At 37.8% G+C, this 27,615-nt stretch overlaps 1 protein-coding gene across 10 annotated transcripts in view; it reads left to right on the top strand.

Moving 5' to 3' along the window:
* The window catches only part of TBC1D1 (TBC1 domain family member 1), a 100,999-nt gene that overhangs the window by 61,026 nt on the left and 12,358 nt on the right, over positions 1-27,615 (top strand). For 5 of the 10 annotated variants that reach the window (XM_077177616.1, XM_077177615.1, XM_054633433.2 and 2 more), the window contains 9 exons: positions 796-882; positions 1,968-2,257; positions 3,296-3,424; positions 5,805-5,924; positions 7,148-7,287; positions 17,982-18,167; positions 21,963-22,124; positions 23,958-24,116; positions 27,120-27,364. In XM_077177616.1, the coding sequence (XP_077033731.1) occupies positions 796-882; positions 1,968-2,257; positions 3,296-3,424; positions 5,805-5,924; positions 7,148-7,287; positions 17,982-18,167; positions 21,963-22,124; positions 23,958-24,116; positions 27,120-27,364 (1,518 nt within the window). Of the gene's footprint in view, positions 1-795; positions 883-1,967; positions 2,258-3,265; positions 3,425-5,804; positions 5,925-7,147; positions 7,288-17,981; positions 18,168-21,962; positions 22,125-23,957; positions 24,117-27,119; positions 27,365-27,615 lie in introns of all 10 variants that reach the window. The other 5 variants (XM_077177623.1, XM_077177617.1, XM_077177619.1 and 2 more) reach the window with 5 other exon arrangements.

Below are 27,615 nucleotides of genomic sequence, written 5' to 3'. Positions count from 1 at the left end.
GTTTGTCCTGACTGGTATAAGCTGCCTATGTAAGCATAGCTGTACACTGGTTGCATTTTCACTGCCATTGCTGTTTTGATGCAAACTCTTGATTTTGATCAGATCTGGAGCCAGAAGTTTGGCTGAACTAGAGAGATAGTCACTGTTGTGAACAACAACAACATTTTATATTTTAGCTGGAATAAAACTTCAAAGAGAACACAAGCTTTAACTCTAGAACATTAAAAAATTATATGATTTAAGGTTAGGAAGTTCCATAATTGTGTTAGCACATCAGAATTCATCAGATATTTTTCTTAGTTACACAACAACATTACTCAAACAAATTATATAAAAATATTGTTCACAGATTCTACAGAAATATTAATGCTTTCTGATTTGTAGGCACTGAATGGTAATACCAGAAATTATGTTTTCCTGTGTGTTAAATTTACATGGGTTTAGTCCTTTGTAAAAGACATCCTTTTAAGTTTTCTGTATCTTGGTAAGTACCTAATACAGAAGGTACTTTACCAGTAGTTCCAGTACATGTGAAATATATGATTATGTACATATCATGGAAAGCACATTATTGCCCATGAGAATTCCTTAATTCTACAGGATCCTTCACATTGACAGAGACTATCCTGAATGAAGCTTCTGTTTCCCATAGGGAAAAAGGGTATTTTTAGGCATTTCAGGAAATCAAATTAGATACTGTCTGTGAAAATTACAGATCTCAACTGTGATACCCAAATCTCTTTGGTGTGCTCTATATATCATAATCTTAACTGCTGATGTGCTTTATTGCTACAGGGCAGTAAAGCCAGAGGTCCACTGGACAGGTCTGGTTCTGTGGATTTGGACACCTCTATGTCCAGTACCTTAAGCAGCACAAATAAAGTAAGTAAAGCCTGGGATAATCGTACATATTTAGACACTTCAAAAAATATTCCCTGAAACAACTAAGCAAGTATGAAATATGGTCAGATGTGAAATGCTTCAAGTTGCTTTCAAGCTTTTCATTCTATTCCCTGTGTTATAAACCAGAGAAGTGCTATTGAATTAGAACTGCCTTGTACTGTATATAACATATATTTTGTATGAATATGTGAGTATATGTGAAATAGAACATTATATAACATCATCTGAATTTTACAACAGTGTGCAGCAAAACAAGTGCTATAATGACCATGCTGCTGTTCCTAATATGACTGGTTGTAATCCTGAAAGTTCAGACTATGAATGCAGGACTGAATTAAAAGAAGCTTAAAACTAAGACAGAAGGTAATTTCCCTGTTTGTGTGGTTAGAAAACTTTTAGTCTATATAAAACAATGCAAACAAACAGCATGGAAGGAGCCAGTCTTCTTCCCTGGAGGCAGCATAGCACTCTGCAGGCTTAGATATACAGCTATTGATTCTGCTGTAAATGCCTGCTCACCTGCAGACTCCTGACGCCGTGTAAACAAGAGTCTGCTCTTTCTGCTTATGTTTTTGAAAGAATGGCTGATTCTGCAGGAAACATACAAGGTGAAGAATAAAGAAAATGCATGGCTTGGGATTGAAAGAGGCACTTAGTCATAGGCTTAAGTTCTTTGTGTGAATCTGCAGGTAGACAAGAGGACTATTATATGGTTAGATTGGGTTGCTAAAGATACAGCATTCTGCAATGCCACCCTTTTCACTGTTAGCCAAATGTCACCATTTTGTTCTGACCTTGTTTCTTTTGAGTTGTATTCAACATAGTATAAAATACAATTAGTCTCAAAATTACTAAAAAATTTTCTCTGCAAAATAAAAACTCTGCTTTGTTGGTTGAAGTGATGAATAACAAGGACATAAAACATCAAACATCTTTCTTGGACCTAGCTTGATAAAAATGTGGTTTTGAAGCAGATCTCTGTGGGATGTGAATAATGACACGGTACTGCAATCCTAGATGGATTCTAAACCACATATTGATAACCTTATTTCTTCTACTGCTAGGAGCCACCATTGTGTGAAAAGGAGAAAGAGAGACTTCCTACACTTCCTGCAGAAAATGCTGTCAAGACCAGTGGATCACTGGATGATCTCTGCAGCAACACAGAGGATTTCTCTCTGGAGCAGTCTGCTCCATTGCCCCAGCAGAGCTTTCGGAGGCGAGCAAACACACTCAGTCATTTACCAACAGAGAGCCAGGAGTCTCTGGGGCCTGTCGAATCATCACCATCTGTTCCTCAGAGGAAACTTATGAGGTATCACTCAGTGAGCACAGAGACTCCTCACAAAAGAAAGTAAGCCTTATTAAGAGCAGGCTATGATTTTGTTTGTTGAGGGCATATTTGGGGATGATAATTGCATACCAGGTATGTCCTCTTAATGGATAAGAGATGCAGTGTGTCACTCCTTGGAGGTTTGTAGGTATTCTTTTTAAAAGCACCTTTAGCCCTCTGTGCTTCACAGGGGAAAGAAGACATGAGATGTGTAGTTCCACAGTATATGTCACAAACTACTTGATTCAGTTATATTTGTCCAAGCAATCATTTTTGTTGTTTTGATCTGTGAACAGTATAAATAAATGCTACTTCTTGTTTTCTATTTACAGAGAAAAATCCAGTAGCCTCTGTGATCCTGAAAACCTTACTAGTTGGTGATTTCATATGTAGCTTTGAAATAGCACACAAAAGTGACTTAAAGTGCCTAGTTATTGGTAGAGGTGGGGCTCCTGTCTAGCTTTTCAATGAGCCTATCTAGATTTTACTGACAAAAACAAACTACTACTTGCTTTAATATAATATTCTTCAAGCTGTCCTCCTTCAAAGGCCTGCCTCTGCATCTCTAGTCCCCTCTTAACTTTATGGCAGTTTTCTCCCTCCCTTCTATCTGGCTTTTTCCAAATACTGTTGAAATACTTCTGTATTTCACTTTTCATTCATTGGAACTCTTGATCATATGCCTGACTTTCTCATTGAAATCAAGGGGAAGCACATACAAGGAAAAAGAAATGGGGATGTTAGTGCCATTTTTTGGTGAGTTATAATTGGTCATATTCTGAAATGCCTTGCTGAAGCCTGTAAACAGGAATTTGGGACTTTGCTGATTGGGTTAAGAAAAAGTTCATGTTCTTACAGTTGCTGCATTAACTGTGAAAAACATAGGAAATGTCTCATTTACATATGCCAGCTCTGTTTCAAAGATTAGAGAAGGGATTTCATTTTTTTTTTCCCTCCTTTCCTTTCTTTCTGTGTTGTTCTCTGTGCTACCTCAACTCCATCGCTCTGGTTGGAATCCGCACTATATGGTGTGAACGAATCTGTCGGCAAATCTAAAAGTTCCTCTGGTCAACTTGCACGTTCTCCTACTCTAGCTCGTCTTAATCCCTCGGCCTCTTCACCCAACTTTCTAAAATATCTAAGGCATAATTCAAGTGGAGAACCAAGTGGCCATTTTGCACAAAAAAGGTGAGCTAGTACCTGCAAATAGTTTGGGGTAGGGTTTGTTTTCCTATGTCGTAAATATGAAACTCGGTAGCACAAATAATTAAAACAATTCGGTATAGACCAAAGGTGGTAGATTTTTATGGGAGAGGGACCTCATTAACTGCTCCACCACTGAATGTAGAGCTGGTGCTTACATAATTTGTTGTTTTAATAAATCAAATTCTTTCAGGCACTGGCTCTTTCTTTAGAACCAATTGTTCCAAAGCAGTTTGTTGTTATGCAGCAGACAGCAGCACTCCTTAAATTGTGTGAGGGATAAGTTGCCAAGAACCTGAGAGCTCACTCTGTCTGTCCTTCCTGAAGCATTTGGTTCTGTCCCTTATTCATGGTAACATAAAAACATACTAGTGTTCTTTTGTGCCTGACATTAAAGGCAAATTGACCAAGTAGTTATATAGGGCAAGAAGCATCAGGAATATGGAGAGCTGATGGGAAAAAAACCCACCACATACAACCCCACCACCATCCCCACTCCTCACAAAACAAAACCCCAAGAGCAAACAAACAAAAACCCAACCCATCATTATTCATGGTTACTTGCAGCAGTATCAAGTTATGCTTTTCCATGCCTTCTTTCTCAGAATTAAACTATAGAGAGAGTATTGAAAAAAAGGACATTAACACTTGTTTCCCTGAGAACCTGAAACTTAGTGGCTCCCTAAAATTCATAAACTGTGAAACTCTTTCTTAACCCCTCGTGCTAAAACTGCGTATTTCAGCTTAAAAGACTAATGAGACCAAATGTCCTCAGAAGCACTGTCAACAGTCACTGGCCATTGGCAAGCAATTTTTATCGCTGTTGCTGTTTATTTTTTGGTTTTGTTCTCTTGTGTGAAAGTTTCCTGTTTCCCCAAGGTGCTGATTTTTCTAAACCTAAGAAAATACTCAACTGAGGATACTGCTTCACCAGTTTCTTCAGTTGCACTTGCTGAGTACCAACTAGAACCTCTTAATTCAGCTTTACCTCAGAAGTATGATGTAGCCCAAGGCAGGAAATGTGAGCCTACAGAATTCAGTTCACTCTTCAATTTAATAAGACTTACTTGAATCTTGAAAGTTAAATTCTCAAAGCAATTTTTTCCAAGTGATTTGGTAATGATTCTGTACACACAGTTGCAACTTCTCATTTCCTTACCCTGTCTCTTAAGGGTATGCCATACTGAACATCTAAGCAGCAATACTGAAAATGGAAATTGATAGGAATGTCAAATGGGTTAATAAGTTTAAATCAATACAGTCAAGCTTCCCAATTCTGTAAGTGAAATTACCATGTAATTGTAATGGATTTACAATGTAATTGTAAGTGAGCCCTGTTTGCAGGGCACACCATCCTACAGCCTTATCTTCTTTATCTCAATACCAGCTACTAAAAACCTGCTTCACGTTATGCTAGTGATCATCCCAGAATATTCTGCCCTCCCCCACCCCCTTCCATTCACATCTTCAGGAAACAATGCTAAATGCCAGCCAGATAGAACATTATGGTTTATCAGAAACAATTATTTCTTAAACTTACTTTTTCAGCAGTAATTTCTCCTACTCATGTGATTTTTTTGTACTTGTCTCAAAAAAGGTCTTCTAGTATCATCAGCCAAGTAATTTTCTATATTTTCACTCCATGCCAAAACTTTTCATTATCTGAGTTGTTCTAACTTCATTCTATTGACCTTCTTCTGAGTATGTTTCAGACTTGTTATTTTAAAAGACAATTAAATAATTATTTTAAATGAAAAGAATTTCTGTTAAAACAATTATGTTGGCCAGAAGACTGTTGATGAAATTTGATTAGCACTCCTGTCTGTTGCATAAATAGAGCCACAATCCTAAATGACCAGTCAGAAGGCTTAGCTTTTAACTTTAAAGTTCCAGGTTTGTCTGAATGAAGCCCTGTTAATTCTTTACAAAATAGGTTTTGTCAAAGTCTTATTTTTCATTTGCCAGCACAGTGATTATCAGTGTCAACTTTTCCTAACCTTTTCCCCCAAACGTAGTCAGTCATTGAAACTCATATTTAAGAAAATGTAATAAAGTTGTCATTCCTTCTTATTAGATTAAAGGAATTTATTTGAAACATGCACTAAAAATTTTGTGATATAGCAAAGAATAATAACTTTACTGGAAGTACATTTATATACATTGGAACATTTTAGTTTGTCCAAACAGATATGTATCTCAAAGTAGAGCTTTGTTAGCAGTTTTAGTTCTGACTTTGGTTTCCTTGATATTCAGACCTTCAGGATTTAGCTGCCTTTTGTTTGAAACTTAGGAATGTGTATTATTTTTATTCTGTGGATTTATACTTCTTTGTTCTAAACTATACTTCTCCCAACTGCACTCTCAGCATCTCCTACCGTACTGCCTTAAGGAAAAAGCTTCATTCTTCCTCTTCTGTGCCAAATTTCTTAAAATTTCTGGCTCCTGTAGATGAAAATAACACCTCTGACTTTAGGAGCACAACAAGGTAGGGTTCTCTCTTAAGCCTAGAGGTAAAACTGTATTTTCAAAGATTTCTTTGTCTGAAATATTTCAAATGCTTCTTGCACTTGCAAAACCTGATTTGTGCAATGGTTCACCTGCGTGTATTCTGCATGTAATTGCTGTCAAAAGAATTAAGCTATCCCAGACTACTCTCCCATTAGGATTGCAGATTTTAGTAATTTTTGATGTTGCAATGGTCATACAACTTCCATCTATGTATTTCTGTGATTATTCCTGACATAGGAGAGTTTTCACTTAAGATAATATATGATTCATCCTAAGCAATGTCAGTGTCCTCAAGCTGGAAGGAGAGGATGACCTGTAAAATGCTCCTGCCTGTTGCTGCCAGAGCTATCTGGATTTCATTTATCCCTTTCAGCTTCTACAAAGACTCACGTAATCATTTAGCTAATAGCTGGAATAAAGCAATGAATAGTTTAGAGTTCTAACAGATGAAAGTTATTTGTGGGATTTTTAATAGGAAGACAGCATTGTTCCTCACTAGTTCATTTTCTATTCTGAGTAAAAACCTCTGTATGGCATGTGTGGATGACATCAAAGGAGTAATATCCAAGGTTCTTGGATTTTGTTCCCAAGTTTGTTGCATATTTCAGAGGCTAACAGAAAGGTTTAAAGTTTTTCTCCCAGTCTGTGTTGGGAGGAGATATATTGCATACCCAGTGCACAAAAGGTTGGAAGTTCAGTTGGTGTTTATATAGCTTCTTGATGAGTACTGATAAAAGGCATCAGCAAGTCTTTGTGTCTCCTATGAATAATTGCTACATTTTGTGGATGGCATGTAAATAGTGTGATGGTAAAGCTGCATTATTGTGTGTGTATCTTTAATACATTCTGATTAATATACTGCTGCAAAGAAAACTGAAAATTAATTAAAACTGGAAAGAGTAGACTGTACAGAGCTGCCAGCCCCTGTCTGTGAACACCAGTGCTGTTTGCAGCCATGTGTAAGCCTCTGCCACAAAGCAAGTTTCACCTTCCTAACACTGCGAGCTTGGCCCTGCATGTGCACAGCACACTGCACCCCCAAGGCAGTGCCCAGGTGTTCCCTAAGGCTGTGTGGCTGTTCCTGGCAGGCCAGGTGGCCTCCTCACACACTGTTCTGTGCTCTGCCCTTTCAGTTCCCTAAGGCTGTGTGGCTGCTCCAGGTGATCTCCTCACACACTGTTCTGTGCTCTGCCCTTTCAGTGACTACGAGTCCAAGCACGGCCAGCAGGCCCTGGATGCCGACAGCCCTGTGAGGACTCGAAGGCATTCCTGGAGGCAGCAGATATTCCTGAGAGTGGCCACCCCTCAGAAAGCCTGTGACTCTCCCAGCAGATATGATGGTAAAGCCTGGGTTTGCTGCTGTGAGCTTATTGGTGTATGTAGTGTGGGAAGTGTGAATCATTGTGTCCACCAAGGGGGACCTGTTTCCCTGGTGTTCTGTTTGTACTGGCATTGCAGTTTGCCACCTGCTTTTTGGTAATGCTCAGCTCATTAGCTGTTGAGTTTTTACATTTCAGCTTCATATGTAAATTGTTCCTATTGTCTCATGTTAACTAGCCAGAGAAGAAATTATGTTTATGTGTACTATTTTAATGAGTTCTGGGGGAAAAAATGCCTCACCAAGTATTGTGCTGAGGAAAAGAGGATGCTTCTATTTCATCTCTCTGTGTTGGAGTATAGAACTACAGACTAGAAAAATCTAGGTGTACCAGCAGGAATTACATATATTTTATGATCTCATTACAGTTCTGTAGTGCATGCTTTGTCCTCATGTATGCAGCTCTAGTCTCTGACATTTCCACTTGAGTCGTAATTATCCACTGTTCCCATAATTATTCTGTGAAATTTTGTAGAGCTGAAGAACCACAGACTAGAGGAAAAGCACTGTGCATAAGCATGCATGTGCATCATTTTGTGCATTCACTTTATGTAAGCCAGATAGTACAGGACATGCTGGGGCCAAGAATCCCTGAGAAAATCCTTTGGCTCACTAAACTTTTAATTTCATAGCATGAGCTTTGAAAGCTATAACTTCTGACTTACCTCTAAGGCCATTGTAAAATGAGAAAGCATAAGGAAACAGAAATGAATAGTATCTTATAGTAAATGTAGTAAAAAGTAACCATCTTAATGTCACTGAGATGTTTTTCTTTCATCTTAAAGTGATATCTTGATTAACTGCAGTAGGCACGTAACAGAAGTGTTTCTATCATTAATGCACTGCTTGCAATGTAATTTGACTGACAGTGAGATAAGCTGCGTATATGGGCACAGATGCCTCTCAAATTTAGTGTACTTCAATGTGAAGTGATTTCAGGAGCATGTTGTGTGAACATAGATGTGATATGCTCTGTTGTATTTAAAGGCATGTTATATGAAACTTCTAATTTTACAAGTGTGATGTCTCTCTTTGTGACTGGAAATAGTCTTACTTGTTTTTGAAAGCCACAAAACCTTCCCCTATTAAATAGGAAAATAAAATCTACCTAAATTGCCTACCCAAGCATTTCCTCTGAGACATAATAGCTGCAAGATACAATCTTAACAACCTACAGCTGGGTAAGCAGAATAGTTTGGGAAACAAGTGCAGCCAAAATGGAAAACAGGATGTGCTATTAATAGGAGCAGCAATTTAAAATATTTGGCCTTTTTTCTTCATTCATTTTCTTTTTTGTTTCACTGTATATACTCAGTTTATGAACAGAAGAAAACTCAGTGTCAGTGTTTGGTTTTTTTAAATTATTTAAAGCAAATACTGGGTTTTTCTATTTGGACTTTTATGCATCTCCTGGAACATTTCTGGCAGTGAAGAATACTCACTTGTTATCCAGTCTCTGTAGCTTAAAGAGAGCTGCTGTACAGCTGGTCCTACATTGGACTCACCACCACAGTTAACTAAGAAACCCCTCTAGTTCCAAAGTAAAAATAATTACCTGTCATTCATTATCTTGTTTTTCTTTCATATTTTGTCTTTTTTAAGTCTTTCTAGTCTTTTCAGTCTTTTAAGACTTTTAGTCTTAAAAGACTTTTTTTTAAGTCTTTATAGTCTTTTAGTCTTTTAATAAGTCTTTTTAGACTTATTTCCTTTAATTTCTACAAACAGCTGATATATCACCAAAAGATCCATTTCAGCCAAACTGGACAGAGGGCAAAGAAGGTTTTAAAGATAACATACTTTGTCATGTTCTGCAAAAGTAAGCATGAAGGGAGGGAAATAGGGGAACATCTGTGATTTATGGGTTTCCCTTTATAGACACAGACTCCACTGACGAGTTTCTTCCTTGAGGTGCCATGGTCAACACCCTGCTACAGAGTAATCTGCAGGAGAGGAGTAAGGAAAGAAGCTGGCAAAGGGGATGTGTTTAAAAGCTAGTAAGTCTCTCAGCCAAGAGAACCAGATCTCTGTATCTCAGAGATGATACAGTTTTTCAAGTTTAACCTAGGCTGCCTTACTAAACTTTGTGTTAAATGTGAAATCCACCAGGGTGCCTGAACTGTGCATTGCTTTGACCACATGTGGGCAGGCGTTGTCAACAAAATGAAACTGCTCTGTGGCTGTAATTTCTCTGGGTTGTAATGAGTAAATTGCACATAAGAATGTGTAAGTTGTCACAAGAACTAGAGACAGCTTTAAGCTTTATATTCGCAGAAAAACCTAGTCTCTGACATTTGTGGTTTTGTTTGTATAGACAGGTGGTGAGCTGAATCTCTAAGTGCATCATGTCCGTTGCAGCTCTCTGTGTGGTTAACACAGCAGGATATGAAGGTGTACTTACTAAAAGTTAAAAAAAAAGAAACCCCAGAGAACTGGTACATGGCTTTTGCTGAAATTTTGATCTTACACTTTCGAGGTACTGAACTTGATAAAAGTCTCATATCCTGAGTTTCCACTTGAAGCTTGAACAGCTTAAATAGCACTGAGTCCCACTGCCTTGCACTTCTGAATCCTTTAATTCTTTAGGAAGTGCTCATAAATAGTTTGAGCTAAAACTTCATCTTCTGTAGCTCAGGTGGAACAAAATGGTTGCTGGCTGTGCTTTGGGGGTTGCATCACAAATTACCAGGCAGAGAGCACAGTTTGTTTTGCAGTCACCATGATTTAAAAGGAAGGATTTACTATACATGAAGGAGAGTATTCTGTCCTAAATCAGTAGAAGAAAAATGCTGCAGATAGATATGCTAGAAAGATGGGGTTTTTTGCCAGTTGAGATTCCTGCCTTGCCTGATGATTGGAGTAAAGTAGCCATGCAAAACGAGGCAAGCACTCTGAGACAATACAAAGCCTTGTAGAGAAACCATTACTTTTGGTTGTTGTGGGAACAAAGCCCCACACACACACTCTTTTCCAGCCACTTCCTGCTTGTTGGTGCTGCCACTTTCCCCTTCCCATAGTATTTTTCCCTGCTTCTGTACATAACTTTACAATTAAGCACATCAGAGAACTATTGTCACTATAGGACACAAAAGAACACAAGCTCACACCACTGTTCTCAAGATGAAGAAAAAAGGGCAGTTTATTTTCTGACTCTAACATTTACAGTTTTCTAAAAGTGACAGCAGATTGGAGGGTGACAGTGACACCTCTCTAATGACACTGGTCAAACCAACAATCTATCAACTCTCTCTTCTTCTATAAAAGAATGCCAAACAATGAGTTATTTACAGAAAGTGTGTGAGAAAGTTCACTATAAGAATGTCAACATCAGAAAGCTTAGAAAATCTTAAAAAACCAAGGTGACAAACTATTATGCAATCAGTCTGCCTGACTGGTGAGCCTGAAGATGAAGCTGATGTCCGGTTTGAAGACCTAAAAAAGATTTTCTACATGGGTGAAAAGATTTTTAGGACTTCTAATACTTCACAGCTGGTAGCTGGAGGATGAAGTGCTGACTGATGCCAGTTCCACTGTAGCAAGCTGCAGTTCAAATGTTCCAACCTCAGCTCCTGCTGTTAGCAGCTTCCCCTGAACAGTTGAGATCCTGCGAGTGCTGTGGAGCACCAGGGGGCAGCGTTCTCTCACTGGCACCTTCTGACACAGTGTCTCATCCTTGGAATTCTGCTTCTGTTGTTTATTTGTGGGAGTGTAATGAGTGTTGAATCCTGAAAAGTGGAGAGATGGAAAAAGGGAAGCAGAGTCTCCTTACCAACACTTTGATCTGTTTCAATACTACATTTATTTTGAAAGAATTTTTTTTATTCTTTTTCTAAAGCTCTGTCTCTCCTACTCATGGTCTTAAACATTCTATGTAATAAATGTGTTCCTAAATTATTTGATTTTTACCTTTATACCTCCCCACCCTACTTGCAAGCAGATGTTCCTACTTCTGTAGCATCACTCAAGAGCCACATTTTTTTGGCTATGCAAGTGGTCCAGGACTCTTTAGTTCTCTGTTCACCCTTAAAAAGGTGAAGAGAGCAACAACTCAGTAATCATTTTAAACCAGATGAGGTATGAACACGCTCAAAGGCCCTAATTTTCAGTTGGGTCAGTTTTCTGATCCCACTCACAGTATTACACAAGCAATAGAGCAGGCAGGGACAGGTGTCTGGAAGGTGAGGGTAGGTGCCCTTACTCTGCTCAGGAGCAGGACATCCTTAAATCTGTGTAGACTTCACTTTGCACTGCAGTGCAGCAAGGTATTAACTTACATGTATTCAGCATCTACCAATCTCTGTGCAGTGGACAGTTTTAACTACAGTTTTCATATAACATATTGACTGTTCAGAATTGGTCATAGTAGGAGAACTGTTTTGCAGATTGTCAGAAACTCCCAGCACAGTCAAGTCAATTGCTGGATTTAAGGGAGATGTGAATAGTTTTTGAAGGAAACAGTGGGAAAGTAGTGGTGCTTGTTGGAGCTTTCTTGGTGAGGGAGGTGTGTTGGAAGTAGACAAGAAGATTTTTGTAACAGCTATGTCAGTTTTAGGTTGGAGAATGGGTGATTTGTTTTAATGTGAGCAATGTGTAATGAAGTTACCTGTTGAATAGTGAAAGAAGTTGAAATTCAGAGCAATGAAATGCTTGTACCACTTAGCAGTAGTCAGCAAATAAATTCAGATAAAAAATTAACTACATTTCATTTTAGACCTTGAGTTGCAGAAAAAAATGGTATAGAAAGCACAAGTATTTCTGTACAGGAAAATGAACTTGATTCATTAATTAAAATTAATTTGGTTTCAGCCTCTGTCAGATAGAGGTGTCAATCTGTTAAATCCTATATGCTGAAGAAAAGTTTGAATTTGAAGAACTGTTATTCTTAAACCAGCTGTAGTTAACACCTACCTATCTGTTTATGTGTTTTGTGGTGTGGGCTATATCTCTTCATTATTTAAGCAAATTTTTTAAAAATCATTCTGTAGTAGCATTGCAAATACTGTAAGCTGTTGCTTTAGCATTCTGCGTTTAAGAGTGTTATGGGGTGTGAACTATTTGTAATGTGTTTGCCAATACTGTTTTAGCAGCACAGTTATTATTAATTAAAACCAGTTGGTTATAATTGATTACTCAGTTCTGCTCCTCTCAGAGCAAATATGTGCTCGATCTTGATTTGCAGCACAGAAGTTTGGCTACAGCCAGTAAGTACATGATTCATGTTTGGTGGCTTCTGTGCCCATTGAAATATCAGGGCATTCCTTTCTCAGGGATTGATAATATTAGCAAATGAGATTAATTTGGAGGTAGTGAGTACTTTTTAAAAAGTCTTGGCTTTAAAAGAGGAGCAAAGTCCAAAGGATCTTTCAGAGCTGATTTTAATCATCACTGTTGAAATACACAGTTTTTCAAGAATTCCTCATTCAGCCATTGCTTTAAGTTGTATGTCAGATTAGAAGAACTTGTTGCTTCTTGTGATTCTGTATCTGAAGCTTTCTGATTACAGAAGGCTCCTGGTCATTTTACCACATCTGGTTATGAAGTTAAATATTGCCAGCAACTGTGTAAAATAATAGGAATATTATGTTTGTGTAATATAATAGGAATGGAAAATCTGAAAAGAACTAAGGATGTTGTTGATGTCTTTTCTTTTGGCAATTGAATCTTAAATGACTTTGAAATTCTCTTGTTTGTTTGCCAAGCTAAATTTTGTAAAGTTTAAAATGCAACAAAGAAAAATAACATAACGTAGTAAATAAAATGCTTAATGGATTCTTCTTTCCAGATTCTCACCATATGTTGTCTGAATTTTTAACCCCAGAGAGTGGATGTGACTGGTAAACACTGCATGTAGAGAGCCATATGTAAACAGTTCTGTAGTGAGGTCGGTGGTATTGCATTGTTATTGAGCCTCCTCCCTATCAGCCCTTCCTTTCTACTTGAAGCGTTGGAGTTTCTAATCAAAGATGCATCTTGTCTTGGTTTTGACAGTTGAGCTTGGTTAGACTAAGTGATTCTGAAAGAATGTTTTTTTAAATTTAGGCTTTTAGGTTGGTTTGTCACTTAAACCTTGTTTAATACTAAGGTGGATTGATTAGGAAAATATTTGATAAACTAATTTTTTCTTAGTGATTTACAAATGAAATATCCCTGTTCATATAATTTCTGATCAAATATTGTCTGTTTTAATTACTTCTGAGGTCATTCACCATCTTTCCATGTACAGACTTTCTTTAGTGTAGGCTCTGGTAGTAATATGTCATGATACTTCCTTCTTAATATTTTGTTCTTTGTTTTTGTGTCATCTTTCCATTTAAGAGTTTTGTGTAATGTGTTTGTTGAACCTTTTGGAGTGTAGGGATACTCTTCACTTTAGGGTTGAAGCACTGCCATGTGAAGTGAGCAGCTGAATATTAATAAATAGTTGAGCTGTACAAATTCCATCTCAGTCCACTGTTCCTACTGGCCTTGTCCTTTGTTGGGTATTGTAAGTAGTGGAAGCATAAGAGGAATGCTTTTGAGGTATGTATGGATGTGTTAGAATATTTGAGCAACATTTCCATCTGGTTCATGAGAACTGTCGTCTGAAATTCAGTATCTTGAAGAAGTTCTCACAAGACTAGGAAAGATGGTGGTTTTCCCAGTGAAGTGCAGTTTCTCAGGGAATCCTTGGGTTTAACCCACAGACTTGTGAAATTCCATTGTGCAGAAGAACAGTTCTGAAGTGTAGTCCAAATAAGAACCTCAAATGGAGAATTACCATAAAATTACCATTGATCAAATAGACTAATAGTTATCAAGTCACCTTGCCAAATCCTGAACTTTAGAGAGCGGAAGTGCTATGGGCTTGTAGGAGTAGTTTGTATGGAGGTAGAATTTTATGTGGAAGCAAAGGAAGCAATGTATTTGGAAGGGGTTAGGGTCGGGTCAAACGTGGAATAAGAGTCAACAAAAGCTGACTAAGTTGGCAAATGAACAGGGAAGCAGTCTTTCAGTGTGTGCTGAAGCATTCAGTTCCTGCTTAAGTGCACCTCCTAATCTCATAAAAGTTCTGAAGGGTGCACACTGCTTGGATGTTAACACATGGCAGTTTGGCTCAGTGGAATGTGAGCTCCCAGTTAGATGCAGTTGACTTGCTGTTCTGTTTATCTTTGCTTTCTCTGCTACCCTCCAGATCCCCAACACAATACTCAGTTCCTTGTCACAGTATTTCTGCTCTTGTCTGTTCTGCATCTGGAAGCTGGGTGGTATGTCTCTCTTTCACCTTGTATGTTCAGGGATGTGGGTTAGTGCTGACTTACCAAATGTCTGGTTTTTATTTTGCTTTGAGGGATTACCTTCACATTGCACCTTCTTCCCTCTCTTATCAGCCAAACAGCTGATTCAACTCTGCAGACTTCTGACAGGCCCCCTGAGCAGTTAAACAGGTTCATTTTGCTTTCTGTAAATCTTGCCAGCGTGCAGACAGGAAGAAAAGCAGCTTTTGAATGTCTTGCATTTTATCAGAGTAGACTTTAGACTTTCTGTTAAATGTCCACAAGTCATAAGAAGCAAAAGAAAAAATAGAAAAGGAGCTGCTGCTTGGAAGGCAAAATCAATCCTAGGATTCTTCACAGAAGCATTAGAGGTAGGGTTGATAATCATAATTGTTCAGCTTATAGAATTTTGTAACCTTTTGGCTTTCTTTTATAGCCTTAAGCATTATTTTTTTTAAATGAATTCTGATTTTATCAGATTAGTCAGCAACAAATGGGAAATTTTCAGCCTAAATGGAAGCCAGACTGTGGTCTTCAGTAATTCATGCTTTGCAGCAGTTCAGGTGTTGCCACAGTTTGACCACTGGCAAACAACAAATGAATTATGTCTCTGATAAACTTGTGAATTTGGTACTTGAAGACCAATCCCTGAAATTTGTCCTGAGGAAGTGGGATGTGTACATTAAAGACAGGAAGATTCTAGATGTTGAATGTGTTTTTTCTTGCCTTAGGAATGCAATGTGTTTAATCAGTTTCCTTGCATGTGTTCTGCCAGCCTGGGTTTTTTTTGGTTTAGGGTTTTTTAGCAAGTAGGTAGCCATAAACTTTATCTGGACATAGTCTATTTTCTAACATATTAGTGCATATATGCAAACATAAAATCAGAATACACATCTGATGCTAAAAGAGATACATAAACCACTGGGAGGATGTGTAGAAGAGACTTGCTTCACCAAGATGTGCCTGCATTCCATATTGGCTGCTTTGAGAAAGGAACATGAATGTAAGATGTGAATAGACCACAGACACTGTACAGTAAGATAAGGGGTTTCCTATCTAGATCAGTTTTACTTTTTTGCCTTGGTGTATGGTGAGCACTTCAGCTGATTCCTCTCTCTTATGGTGTCATTATTGTATGCAGCCTTAGAGGAAACTAACAACTTCCCTTGAAGATTGTCTTTTTATTTCTTTATTATTTTATTCCAAAAAAAGTAAGTGAATTCTACCAGCATTATCCTTAAGAGCATTTCCCTTTAAATATTTCTTAATATGCGCTAAGAAAAATTGGGATCAAAGCTACTATATTTAGAAATTTTGCATAAAAATGTACAGAACATTGTTGAGAGTATAGCATGTGCGTCAAAACCTACAATTACATCAAAACCAGCATTCAAATAAGAATAATTTTGCTTTCATGCTCAATACAAGTTGAAAGTTACTGAGTGTGTGTATCTTCTCTGTGTGCTGGCATTTGCCTGTAGCTCTTTCATAATTGCAGATCTTAGCCCATTAAAGTCTTTCCATTTACCTGTAAAGAAAAAAGGTTAACGTTTCCCAGTTTCTTTTAATGAATATAATAGTCTCTTCATTCTATTGATAGTTTTCATAACCAGCTGTATTTCTGAGTGCATCTGTCGGTTTTCCTATTTTCTTTGCAAAAATGGTGATTGCCATTAAAGTGTCAAATATTTGACCTTTGCCTAATTCTCATTCCCATGATGTTCATTGTTCTTTGAAATGCTGTAGATTTCGTATGTGTGGGTATCCACATCTAGACCCAGAGTGCAAGATTGTAAAGGTTTAAATTGTTCTGCTAGCTGAAAATGTTGCACTCTTTTTTATGTGTGTATTTTAGCCCCAGACTTTGTGGTGGCAAGGAAATAAATGTTGTATAAGGAAATGAGTGGTATTTGGAGCCACTCTACTTCTGTCTGATTCTTTGAGAGGACAAGACTGACAGTGGCAAGACTTAGAAAAGCAGAAGTGAGCAGCTGTGAACATTTCCATTCTTAGTCATTTGAGCTCATTTGTGCAAGTGCCTTAGATCAAACAAGGAAAGTATAGCTGCATATGAGCTGCATGAGTCAAAACAGAGTGACAGTCTGGGCAAGACTTAAAGGGGGGAAAACCTTCCCATTTTGTTAGTTTTGAAGAGATGAGATGATGTGTGTGTTTAATTCAAAATCTTTACCACCATGCTAGGCAGTGATAAAGACGTGGAGCACAGAGCTGCCATCAGAATAATTGCTTCAGGAATGCTCCTTCTGCAGGAGCTGTTTGAAGTAGCACACAGAGATGTACTTGTCCATGGCTGGCAAGGCTGTGAATGGATTTTGTGGCACTAACTTTAAAGCACTGTCTTGCATGTATAGCTCAGGGAGCCATTTCGTAGCCATTCTGGTTGGGTGAAGAAGTGCTGTTGCTATGGCCTTCTGTTTGAGATTTGGTATGAAGAGATAGGTTGTTTTGACCATTCATTTTAAAGTTGGTGAGTAGAGTAATTTTTCTCCTAGATACAAGTTGTGTCAAAGACTACTGAGCCTCCAGAGAAGCTGTATAGAACTATAAAATTAAGTGATACTGCAGCAGGTATTAAAGTATAACAGCTTGTGCTTCTTACATTGATTACTTATGTAAAACAATGTTATACACCCTTTTCCTAAAAATAAATGATTTTTCAATTTGCCTGAGATTTATTTAATGTTCACTTTCTTTTGTAATGTTTTCAGTCTTAGAATTGCTTTGCATGCTTGACAAAATAATATATTTTGTGGTAGGCCATCTGAAGCCAAAAGAAAAGTGCGAAGGTTATGATATGGTTAATGAAATGAGAAGTGAAAACAAGCATGTCTTAAGTGCCTGTCTCTCTTTCCACCTATTTACTTTAAGAACTGGTAATCATCCCATTGTATGGCCTTAGGCGGTGGTGTGTTTGTGCAGCTAAGGGTGTGTGTTTTCTTTGTTAAACATGCTTTAGAGATTATTCTTCAAATTATGTGGGTGTTATATTTGATTTTATCTGCTATTTGAGTCATGCCACGTTTCAGCTGTAGGTTATGTTTTTGTAATTTCTCAAACTTGCCTTTTCCTTTTAGTTCTCTGCAGGTAAAGTTCTAATTAGCAAGATGTGATCTTGGCGTGTGGTACAATGTTTTTACCAGGTTATAGAAAAAAATATTCTAGGCTTTAGCCTGTATGATTCTTATTCTGAAGCAGCTTTTAAGTCTGTTTGAAGCTGTCATTTGGGAAACCTTGCTTGGTATTGCTACCTCCTATCTATCTATCTAGATATAGATGGATACATGAGTTAGTGTGTGTATCTATAGATGTATCTGTATATGTGCAAACTGTCCATTCACCTGTTCAAGACATCCAGGTAGTTAACAACAGCTTCTCTTTTTCAAAGATTACTGTGAATTGGGAGATCTCCCACCCAGATCCCCACTGGAACCAGTGTGTGAGGATGGCCCCTTTGGACCGGTGAAAGAAGAAAGGAAGAGGACACCCCATGAGCTTCGGGAGCTGTGGAAGAAAGCCATTATTCAGCAGATACTGCTCCTCAGAATGGAGAAAGAAAACCAGAAGTTACAAGGTTGGTGAAGTTCTTGAGTACTACACCCTACTGCAATACAAATTCACCTTTCAGTTTTGTCTGTGGCCTTGGTAGTGGACTGCACCAAGCCTTAATGAAACATTCTAGGAACCCACAGGTAAATCAGATTAGCAATATCTCCCTCAGCACTCATTAGTGTAGGTCACAATGTATGATAATTTTTTTATTACTTCACCTTTTATTTGTTTACTTGATCTGAAGGGACACTCTCTTTACCATGGCTGGGGTTTTTTAGGCTGGTGTCTAGAATCCCTCACAAAGAATTCAGCATGATCAGTATCATGAACTGAATGCTTTTCTACATTCCCATCCACAGGTCCTTGTCTAAGTATTGGTCATTGCAACATTGTGTTTAGCTAGTCTTGAGGTTCAAAGGAAGAAGTTCTTAAAGAGGCTGTTGTGGACATGAAACTATGGATTCCTGCAGTAGTACCCATACTGTGCAGGCAAGGTTTCTGCAGTGGTAATGACTTAGATCAGTTCAAAGGGACTTAAGAAACTGTAATTTTCAGTTGTTCTTAACCACAATTTTTCTGTGAATGACTTAGCTGCAACAAATCCATTTTGGTGGCAGTTTTTACACTTAAAGAACAGGTGTATGCAGTATCACAAGTGATTGCCTTTGAGAGCTGCTCCTTTGAAAATATGAATGATGAGGACAGAAATTTTTATCTGGGTGATTTTAGATGTTCAGGAAGGGAGTAGGCACCTGATCCTTCAAAAGGGGAGGCACCTGGCATAAAAATGGCAATATTTCTTTTTCTTTCTCAACTTGAGAAGGACAGACTTCCAAGAAGTGTCTAGAAAGAGGGCCCAGCTGTATGAAAAGTTCAGTACACCAAACATGAAATCCTTCTTTAAACTCAGGCTAAGACACATGGCTGGAAGGACAGAACACCTCTTGGATATTGGATATGGGCTGCCAAAGCACTCAACCCACCTTTAGGCTGTTTGCTCCTAGCAGTGTAGCTCTCCTGTTTCAACCCTATTTGAAGAACACCTGACACCTAAGTTTCCTAAGAACCCCACAGGTGGCAAACATGTTCCCAGCAATGTACTAGCTAATCCAGTAAAATAAAATATGGCAATGGATACCGGATATACAGTGTCCTTGGCCAGAGGCTGAGGCCACTGGAGAAGAGGTGCTAAGAGAAATTATTTATGCAATCTCTTCAAGCTTAGAACTGTGCTGTTGTAAATGAGCTTCTGTACCTTTTTTATGGTATTTGGAAATAAATTTTCTCTGTTTTGTGTATTTGTACTCCTGTTTTTTTTAAATATCTCTTGTATTCAAATTATCTGAATTTACAGCCTGCAGTCAAATTTTTGGCAAGTGCAGGTCATTAATATCCATACATATTTTAGCAAGTTTAACTGGATGCTCCAATTTTGTCTGCCCAACACAAAAAATTGGAAAACCATCACACATGCGTTAAGATGAACGTGTCTGAAAAGCCAGTTAATGAATGAGTGAGGTTGGCAGAACTGAAGGCCCAGCTGTGCTGTGTGCCCTGTGGGGTGAGGAAGGTGTCCTAGGTAGCTGCTGCATGAAGAGCTCAGATGGTGAGACAATAGTTGGAAACAGCAGAGGACTGTGCTGCAGTGAGCACAGCATCTTTACTAGTAGTGCTTATGTGTGATATTGGGAATTGGGTAGTGTCAGTATCTAGATAAGCTTGTTGATAAAGGCATATTCTCACCTCAGCCCTCACAAGTCACATTTTTGCACATAGCATAAGAAGACAGAATAAAGCAGGAGAGTCTGAAAAGTTGCCAAGAACCAGAAAACATTTATTTGCAGAAGATGAAACATTAAAAGATTTCTCAAGATTTTTTTCCCTATAACCTGAAATTTAAATGCGTTTTTTTTTTTTTTATATTCATACAGTACCATCTGTGTTTTAAGGTTTTTAATATTCTGATTTATAAATGTGTTGGTTTTTACCTGACAAAAATATGAAGAAGTTGACAAATAGTTTTGAAAGACTGAATTACTTTCAGTGTGAACACACGGCTATAATAAAACTATGAGTGGATGCATTTCATGTATTTGTAGTTAATTACTGAATTAAAAATTAAATATCCTGAGTCCAAATCTTGCAAACACTTAGGTAACCTCACAACTCACATGAATAACCTCATTGAATGAAGTCATTCACATGTGAAAGCAACTACAGGATAAGCAGGTACCCTTCCCAGATATAAACAGTTCTTTTCTTTTCAGTTTTTAAAATCTAGATGCTTGTGTAATCAGTGGGAGTACAGGACCAGATAACCCTTTGTGACTTTAGAATTCAATTATCTAAAAAACCTGAATTGCAGATACAGATCTCAGAACAAGTTAAGTTTAGTGTGTTGATAGTGAGTTTAGTGTCGTTTGCAATGTAAATGTCAGGCAATCTTTAAGTGTTTACTAAATTTATATAAAGGAGTTGAAAATACAAATAATGGAGAGTTAAATTATCAAAAGATAATATAATAACATTTTAACATAGATTGTCTCAAGACTGAAATGAATAGGAGTGATTCTATGAATTCATACTGTGAAGTCCTCAAAAGTAGCAGCAGGCTTATGATATATGGCAGAATGTCCTCAAAATAAGAGTATCTTGTTACCATTACAGTAATGCATCATCACAACAAAGAAGTACTGTAAATACATCAAGACAAATTAATTTTAAAAGTGACCATTAAAATGGTCACTTCATGATACGCTATTTCATAAACATAGTTTAAAATCATGTTATTTGTAAGAGAACTACCTTTTAATTTTTGTTTAATCCTATAGAATGAACCTTTCCAGACTTTTATGTATTTTGAACTTTTGCTCTGCTTCATTTTTTGTAAGTAGAGAGCTGCTTATGTCCTGGAACTAGGTGCATTGAGTACTCAGCCACATTACAGCCTAGTTAAAAATTTGAAACCTGTTTTGTTAATTTCTCCATAAATTTCCCACTGTTTGTCTCTCCTCAGTACTGTCTTTGTAACTTCATCTTGGTCTCCTTATAGCATTTTCTTTCATCATTTCATCCTTTTAGAAATAGATGACTGACATATCTGTATCTCATATGAACTACACCTTTTTTTCTCCTCTTCTATTTTTTTGGTTTTATTACCTGCACAGATCCATCCACTGTCACAAAACATGCTTAATTATTTAGTTTACATGATTAATATTATAAAATCCTGTTTTCCAGGCACATGATAGTACTAAAATGCCCCCACAGGAAAAAAAGTTGAAAACTTTACCAAGACTCCCTTTGAAATTCTCGCTCTCCTTCTAAACTTTGGAATTACACTCTGCTACAGAATCATTTTCATTTCTGCCATGCTTTTTGATGCTCTCCCAGCTATTGTTTTTACTTAGTTACTACTATTACTGTATGCAGTAATAGTAGTAACTGTATGCATAACAAATAGATGACTGAATTGGATTTATGTTTTCATTTGCTGAAAGTCTTCTGCACTGAAGAGCTGGGAAAATGAAAATTCCTGTTATGAAAATCATATGTTTATTTCATTAGTCATCATATCTCATGATTCTTCATATTTAGGAGTTGATTAGAAGTAGGGAATTCAATTTAACTGGCCAAACACAATTTATATTGCACATAATATCTTTCAAAAACCAAACAAACCGATCCAACCCCAGAATCATGGAATTATAGATATTAAATGTTTCAAGTAGTAGCACAAGACAGTTGTAAGTTAAATTAATCCATTTTACAAATAGTAAACAATATTAACTGCTACATTCATTATATCACTTTTTAGCATCTGAAAACAATTTGCAGAACAGACGCCTGAAACTTGACTATGAAGAAATCACACCATGCTTAAAAGATGTAACTTTGATTTGGGAAAAAATGTTGAGTACACCTGGAAGGTCAAAGATTAAATTTGATGTGGAAAAAATACACTCTGCTGTTGGACAAGGTAAACTGTTTTTTGAGTTGTTGAAATGCATGTAAATTGTATCTGAATAGAGTGGCCACTTAACCACTCCTTATAACCATATTCTCTCTAGTGCTGTTCCTCAGGCTGCTGACTAAACAAGTAAAAAGTTTTGGTACCATCATGGTTATGCAAATGCAAGTACCAGTCCCTTTCAGTGGTTGCTGCAGTTGTATCACTGGAGCTACAACATACATTTTTGAATAACATCTGCCCTTGTACTACCTCAATACATTACAGTTTTTGCAATCTAATTTTATAAATTAAAAGTTACAATTAAAGAAAAAAAGCCTGGATAATGCCAATAAATGACTGTGTGAATAACTGAAGAAGCCCTCTGCACTGTTCTCTGGAAATTCTCTATTCCAGGCTGTGTACTATGTCTGTGCACAAACAGTAGACATAGTATCTCTGCAGAACTGTCTTTTATCTGAGGTCAAGAACTTTCTCTGAGTTCAGGAACTTTGTCTTTGCAAACACCACTTACAGTCATCCTCACAACTGCAGGGCTCACCAACCACCCTTATCTCCACTGCAGCAAAAGTAATACAACCTAAAGATGTTTTTTAAATGTTCTAAGAAATTGGGCTGTTACTCAATGTTGCATTTGCCATGGTTGGACCCAAAGGCCTCAAGCTGAGTGCTATGTGGACTAATGGTGAAGACAGGTACTCCAAGGAGCTTTTTATAGTTCTTTACAAAGCTTTCCAACATATAAAGGAAGTATTGAGATTTAACCACTATCAGAAGTTTAATATTTTAAACATTGCACCTGGCTATGTGCAATTATACAAGCAAGGTAAACCAAATTGCCCATTTAAAATAACTGGGTAATTCTAGATTTTTAACAATATCAAATCCTAATGTGGTTTTTTATCTTTCCATGTAACTTGTATGCTTGAAGTAAATCTTGATTTCTCCTATTGTTATTGTCCTCCATATGTTACAAATATACCAAAAGAAAAAACAGTCCTAAAAACTTCTGTAAGTTACTTCAAACTGTATTGTCTGTTTCCAGCACATTATGGATTAGACAGAACACTTCCCCAAGTGAAAGTGCATTGATTTCTTGTGTACCTGATTTAATAGTGAGTGATAATCTTGTGCTGAATTAATTTTACTCTCAGAGCTTTACATACCATTTAAAAATGAAAGCTGTCATTATTTATGTGAAATAGTTAAGTAACATCTGCTGTTTTTACAGAGAATAAATTCAAACTTTAAAACATTTTTATGTGTACCAGTCATTAAGCAAGCCAATAGCAAAACTAGAAATGCAGTATTTGCTATCTGATTATCTGCCTTGTGTTGTAGTCTCTAGATCACGTCTCATTTGTACCTATTTATATTTTTGATATGTGTGCACTCTACCTTTCTAAAACCTACTCATAACATCAGAGTCCATGCTATATTTGTGAAAAGTGTGGATTAGTTCTATTGCGGTTTTAGTTCTAAAGTACTTTATTGTGTACTTTACACAGAAAAATTTGAGATAAGCATATTCAGAGAGAAGTATTGCAGTTCTTGATGCCTCTTCTAGTGCTTCTCAGACTGGATGTAAGCATTAACCCTAGGCAGTTCATAGTATTTCTCTCTGCTTTAAATCACTCCTGTTAAGGTGCTGATGTCTTTTATTGGTTGGGGAACTAAAAGCACTGTAGTTCCATCTACTTCTATGGTCCACTGGAGGTAGCCAATAGGGATCTGCCTGACTGTATATAGCAAATAGGCATCTTCATTTCCTCAATCCTCTTAACTATAGCAGAAGCCTCAGTAGGAGTACAAATTACTGATTTAATTGCTTTCTCTGCTCAGGAGTACCACGTCACCACCGTGGGGAGATCTGGAAGTTTCTAGCTGAGCAATACCATCTTAAACATCAGTTTCCAAGTAAACAACAACCAAAGGACACACCTTATAAAGAACTCCTAAAACAGCTAACTTCCCAACAGCATGCAATTCTTATTGACCTAGGTAAGTACAGTGGTGGTCTAAAATTAAAAGAAGGGTTTGTGATCTCTGTGAGATACTTAAAGAAGGTAACACACAAAATGCCTTTGACTATTTAATAATAGGCTGTTGGTAAGAACTGCTTTTAATCTGGTGTGAGAAACCAGGAGCTGATGTTTTTTTCCAAGAGGATCACAGCTCTTGTGTGTGAGATACTCCCACACTGAACTCAGAATTCAATATGCTCTTCCCTAATAAAGGTAAAAAGTCAATGTCTTGCAGAGCATAGCACTGACACTTTGGTTCCGAGGAGCTGTATGGGTCAGTTTAAGAAGTCCATTATCACTGCATTTGATTAAATGAATTTGCAATGAAAAACTCCATCAAAGGAGTTGCAAGTTGCAAGGAGATGCACTGCAAGTAACCAAATGTCCTGATAAAAATTTTTGGGGAAAGTTGTACTTGGACTGATCTGAATGATTAATACCCATTGCATTATTTTCTCTTACATCTTTTCTCCAAAGCAGTAGTACAAAATTGTCCCATCATAATTCTGCTCTTTGTAACTACTCAAACAGTATTTAAGCATTTTTCACTGCAAGTGGATCTACCCCCTTTCTTGCCTGATAAGGAAGGATTACCTTTACCCAGAGCTGTCTGGGAGCCTTCATTTATTATTTTATTAAAAACTTAATGTGCTGACTGTCTTCAGTGGGTGCTAAACTGTGAGAAGATTTGTCAAGTTTAAATGGTGACCTAAGCTTTAGATTATAAAGAGGCTGTTTTCTCATTTTTTGCAACACTTGGTAAAGTAAGTCAAAAAACCAAAGCAGTGCATAGAAAGTACATAGGAATGTGAAGGAACAGGTGTGTTTCTGCAGAAAGTGGCGTGAGCAGAGGTGGGAGTGGGTGGTGGTGCTGTCACCTTCACTTTCCCCTACTTGGCAGGCCTGCCTGGTTTTGACTTGGCACTGGGAAGGTAACAGTGCAAGGAGCTTTAATGCCAGCTGGGAAGGGGCAGTGGCAGTGTATGTAAATTGCCTCCCTTCAGATTTTGCAAACCAATCTAGGCATTCCCCTGGACCGAGCAGTGCCAGACAACAATCTTTTGTGTTTGAGAGAGACATTAACATACAGCCAGAGATCATTTACTAGCAAATACCCTATTGGTCCAGCATACCTGGTGTTGATAGCCCTGGCAGTGAAGGGTGGGACACTGAAGTGGTTCAGTAAGAGGTGAAAAGTTAAAAGTTTTGTGCTGGATAAATTAATTGAACACCTTAGCAGAGGGATAGTGCTGGGATGACTCCTGGACAGTAGGGAGCACAGTCAGTCTGAGCTTGGTTGTCTCAGATAGCAGACTGGGGCTTACTGGCTCAGCAAGCTGTTCATATTTTCTACCTGGTTCTGCACACAAATACTTCTCATCTTAGCCACGTGCTCTTCTTGTAGAAACAAATGACTGCTTATATTGGCAAATTGGTAGCTTCATGGTGGTTTTCATGCAATCTGCCATTTCTCCAGGGTGCTATTTACCAGCCCACTAGCTGAAAGAGGGATTGGGCCCTGTCATAACCATAAGGTGAATCAGGAAGCTGAAGACTTCCTAGTGCTTTACATTGAAGTACTGCTGTGCTGCATGGTAACAGACAGCGTGAATGGATAGGCAGCTAGAAGGGATTTGCATGTTCTGACTTGTGTGCCTTCAGGCCATCAGAAGCATTTTCTCTTAATCTTTAAGAATCCTTCTGAGAGCATGCACTTAATACCTTGAAAGAAAAAAGCTATGTTCTCACTATATAGTGGTTGTAATACTTGACAACCTTTCCCAAATTAGGATAAGTAGGTCTTGTTAACACAGTATGAGCCAAAGCTGTAATAGTATTGCTCACACTTAGTTAAATTGATGCATCCTAAGATGTAAATAGTGCTTCCTGAGGCTGTGAGTGTGCATATGGATGCAGAGCTAAGATATAGCAGCTGTTTTGCTGGCCCAACTTACATGTCACAGTGCTAGCATTGTAGGAAACCATCCATCACTGGGTGTTTGCTGAACATGGTAGGAAAATTAGATTTTGTTTTATTACATTTTAAAAAGCAAAGTAATAGGTACTTACTAGAGCATTCTGGGGCTCTAGCGGTATCACAGTTCATTTAGTCTCTTCTGGGTAGGGCCAGAGATCTTTGCTCCAAAATAAAGGCTAAAATTCTTAGTTAAGCCAGCATCAGAGCGCTCAGAAGCCTGTCAGTTTGTGAGTTTAGCAGTTCTTCTCCTCCTCCATTTACTGGTTTTTAGAACTTCTTAGCGTTCTTATTCTTGCTGAGCTTGTAACTCTTTTTCATGACTTAGCAAGAAACGAGCTTTGCTGCCTGAGTGAGGCAGTGCAGGTCTGCCTTTAGACTGTGCTTTAGTAACTTGTCCTTCAAGCAAGGGAATGCAAGCTCCTTCTCATTTGAAAGGCAGAAATACTTATTCTGTAACATTCAATTCTGACACCCTGGCCAGGGAGACTTACTCAGAACTGAATGCCTTGTCCCATGTGACAGGCTAGAGCAGCTTCCAGATGGCAGAAGGACTCTGCCCCAGGCTTTGTCTTGAAACAGGAGTTCTGATATTATCTGGTAGCAGAGCAGCATTCCAGGAGCTAAAGGGTGGGGTAGTATTTAACAAGTGGGCAACCAGAAAACAAAATCCACTTAATACTAGAACAAAAGAGGTATTCAGATTTCTCCTCTGTTGAGGTATTTCACAGAGGAAGTTTGATAAGGGGAGGGTTTTTCCTAAAAGTGAAAAATTTGCCTTTGGAAGTTTTTAAAAAAATCTATAACAAAACAGTGGTAGAGTATAAGAGTCAATTGTTCTGTATTGTTAACTTTCTTATGGTCTTCCTGTGGGTTGACTCAAAATCTACTTCTCAAAAGAATCTACAGTTTTGAAAGACTGTTTCATTTGACAATATGATATGGTTTTGGGGGTTATGTTGTTTATTTTTTAGTTTCAGTCACTAACTTCAGCTCTTTTCGCAGGGCGCACATTTCCAACACATCCGTACTTCTCAGCACAGCTGGGGGCTGGGCAGCTGTCACTCTACAACATTTTGAAGGCCTACTCACTTCTGGACCAGGAAGTAGGATATTGCCAGGGCCTTAGTTTTGTAGCAGGAGTTTTGCTACTTCATATGAGTGAAGAAGATGCTTTTAAAATGCTGAAGTTTCTTATGTTTGACATTGGCCTGAGAAAACAATACCGTCCTGACATGACAATTTTGCAGGTATGATTTCATTTTTTTTAGGTAAGAGATGCTAGTGTTAAATAATAATAATGCAATACAGCTAGCATTGTCAGAAACAGAACTTAAATTGAATTCTTAAAACTAGGGAAAGATAATCTAGGAAAAGAATACATCATCTTAAATGCATGCTTTTCAAATCAAAATACTTCTAGGGAAACTATGGAAAATAAGAAGACTTCTGTTGCATTCAAATGAGGTTCAAATGACCCTGCAAATGAGCCTGTTGTAGG

This window comes from Agelaius phoeniceus, chromosome 4, assembly GCF_051311805.1.
Source record: "Agelaius phoeniceus isolate bAgePho1 chromosome 4, bAgePho1.hap1, whole genome shotgun sequence".
Classification (NCBI taxonomy): domain Eukaryota; kingdom Metazoa; phylum Chordata; class Aves; order Passeriformes; family Icteridae; genus Agelaius; species Agelaius phoeniceus.
Note: the sequence above shows the minus strand (reverse complement) of the source record. Positions and strands in the feature narration are given on the sequence as shown.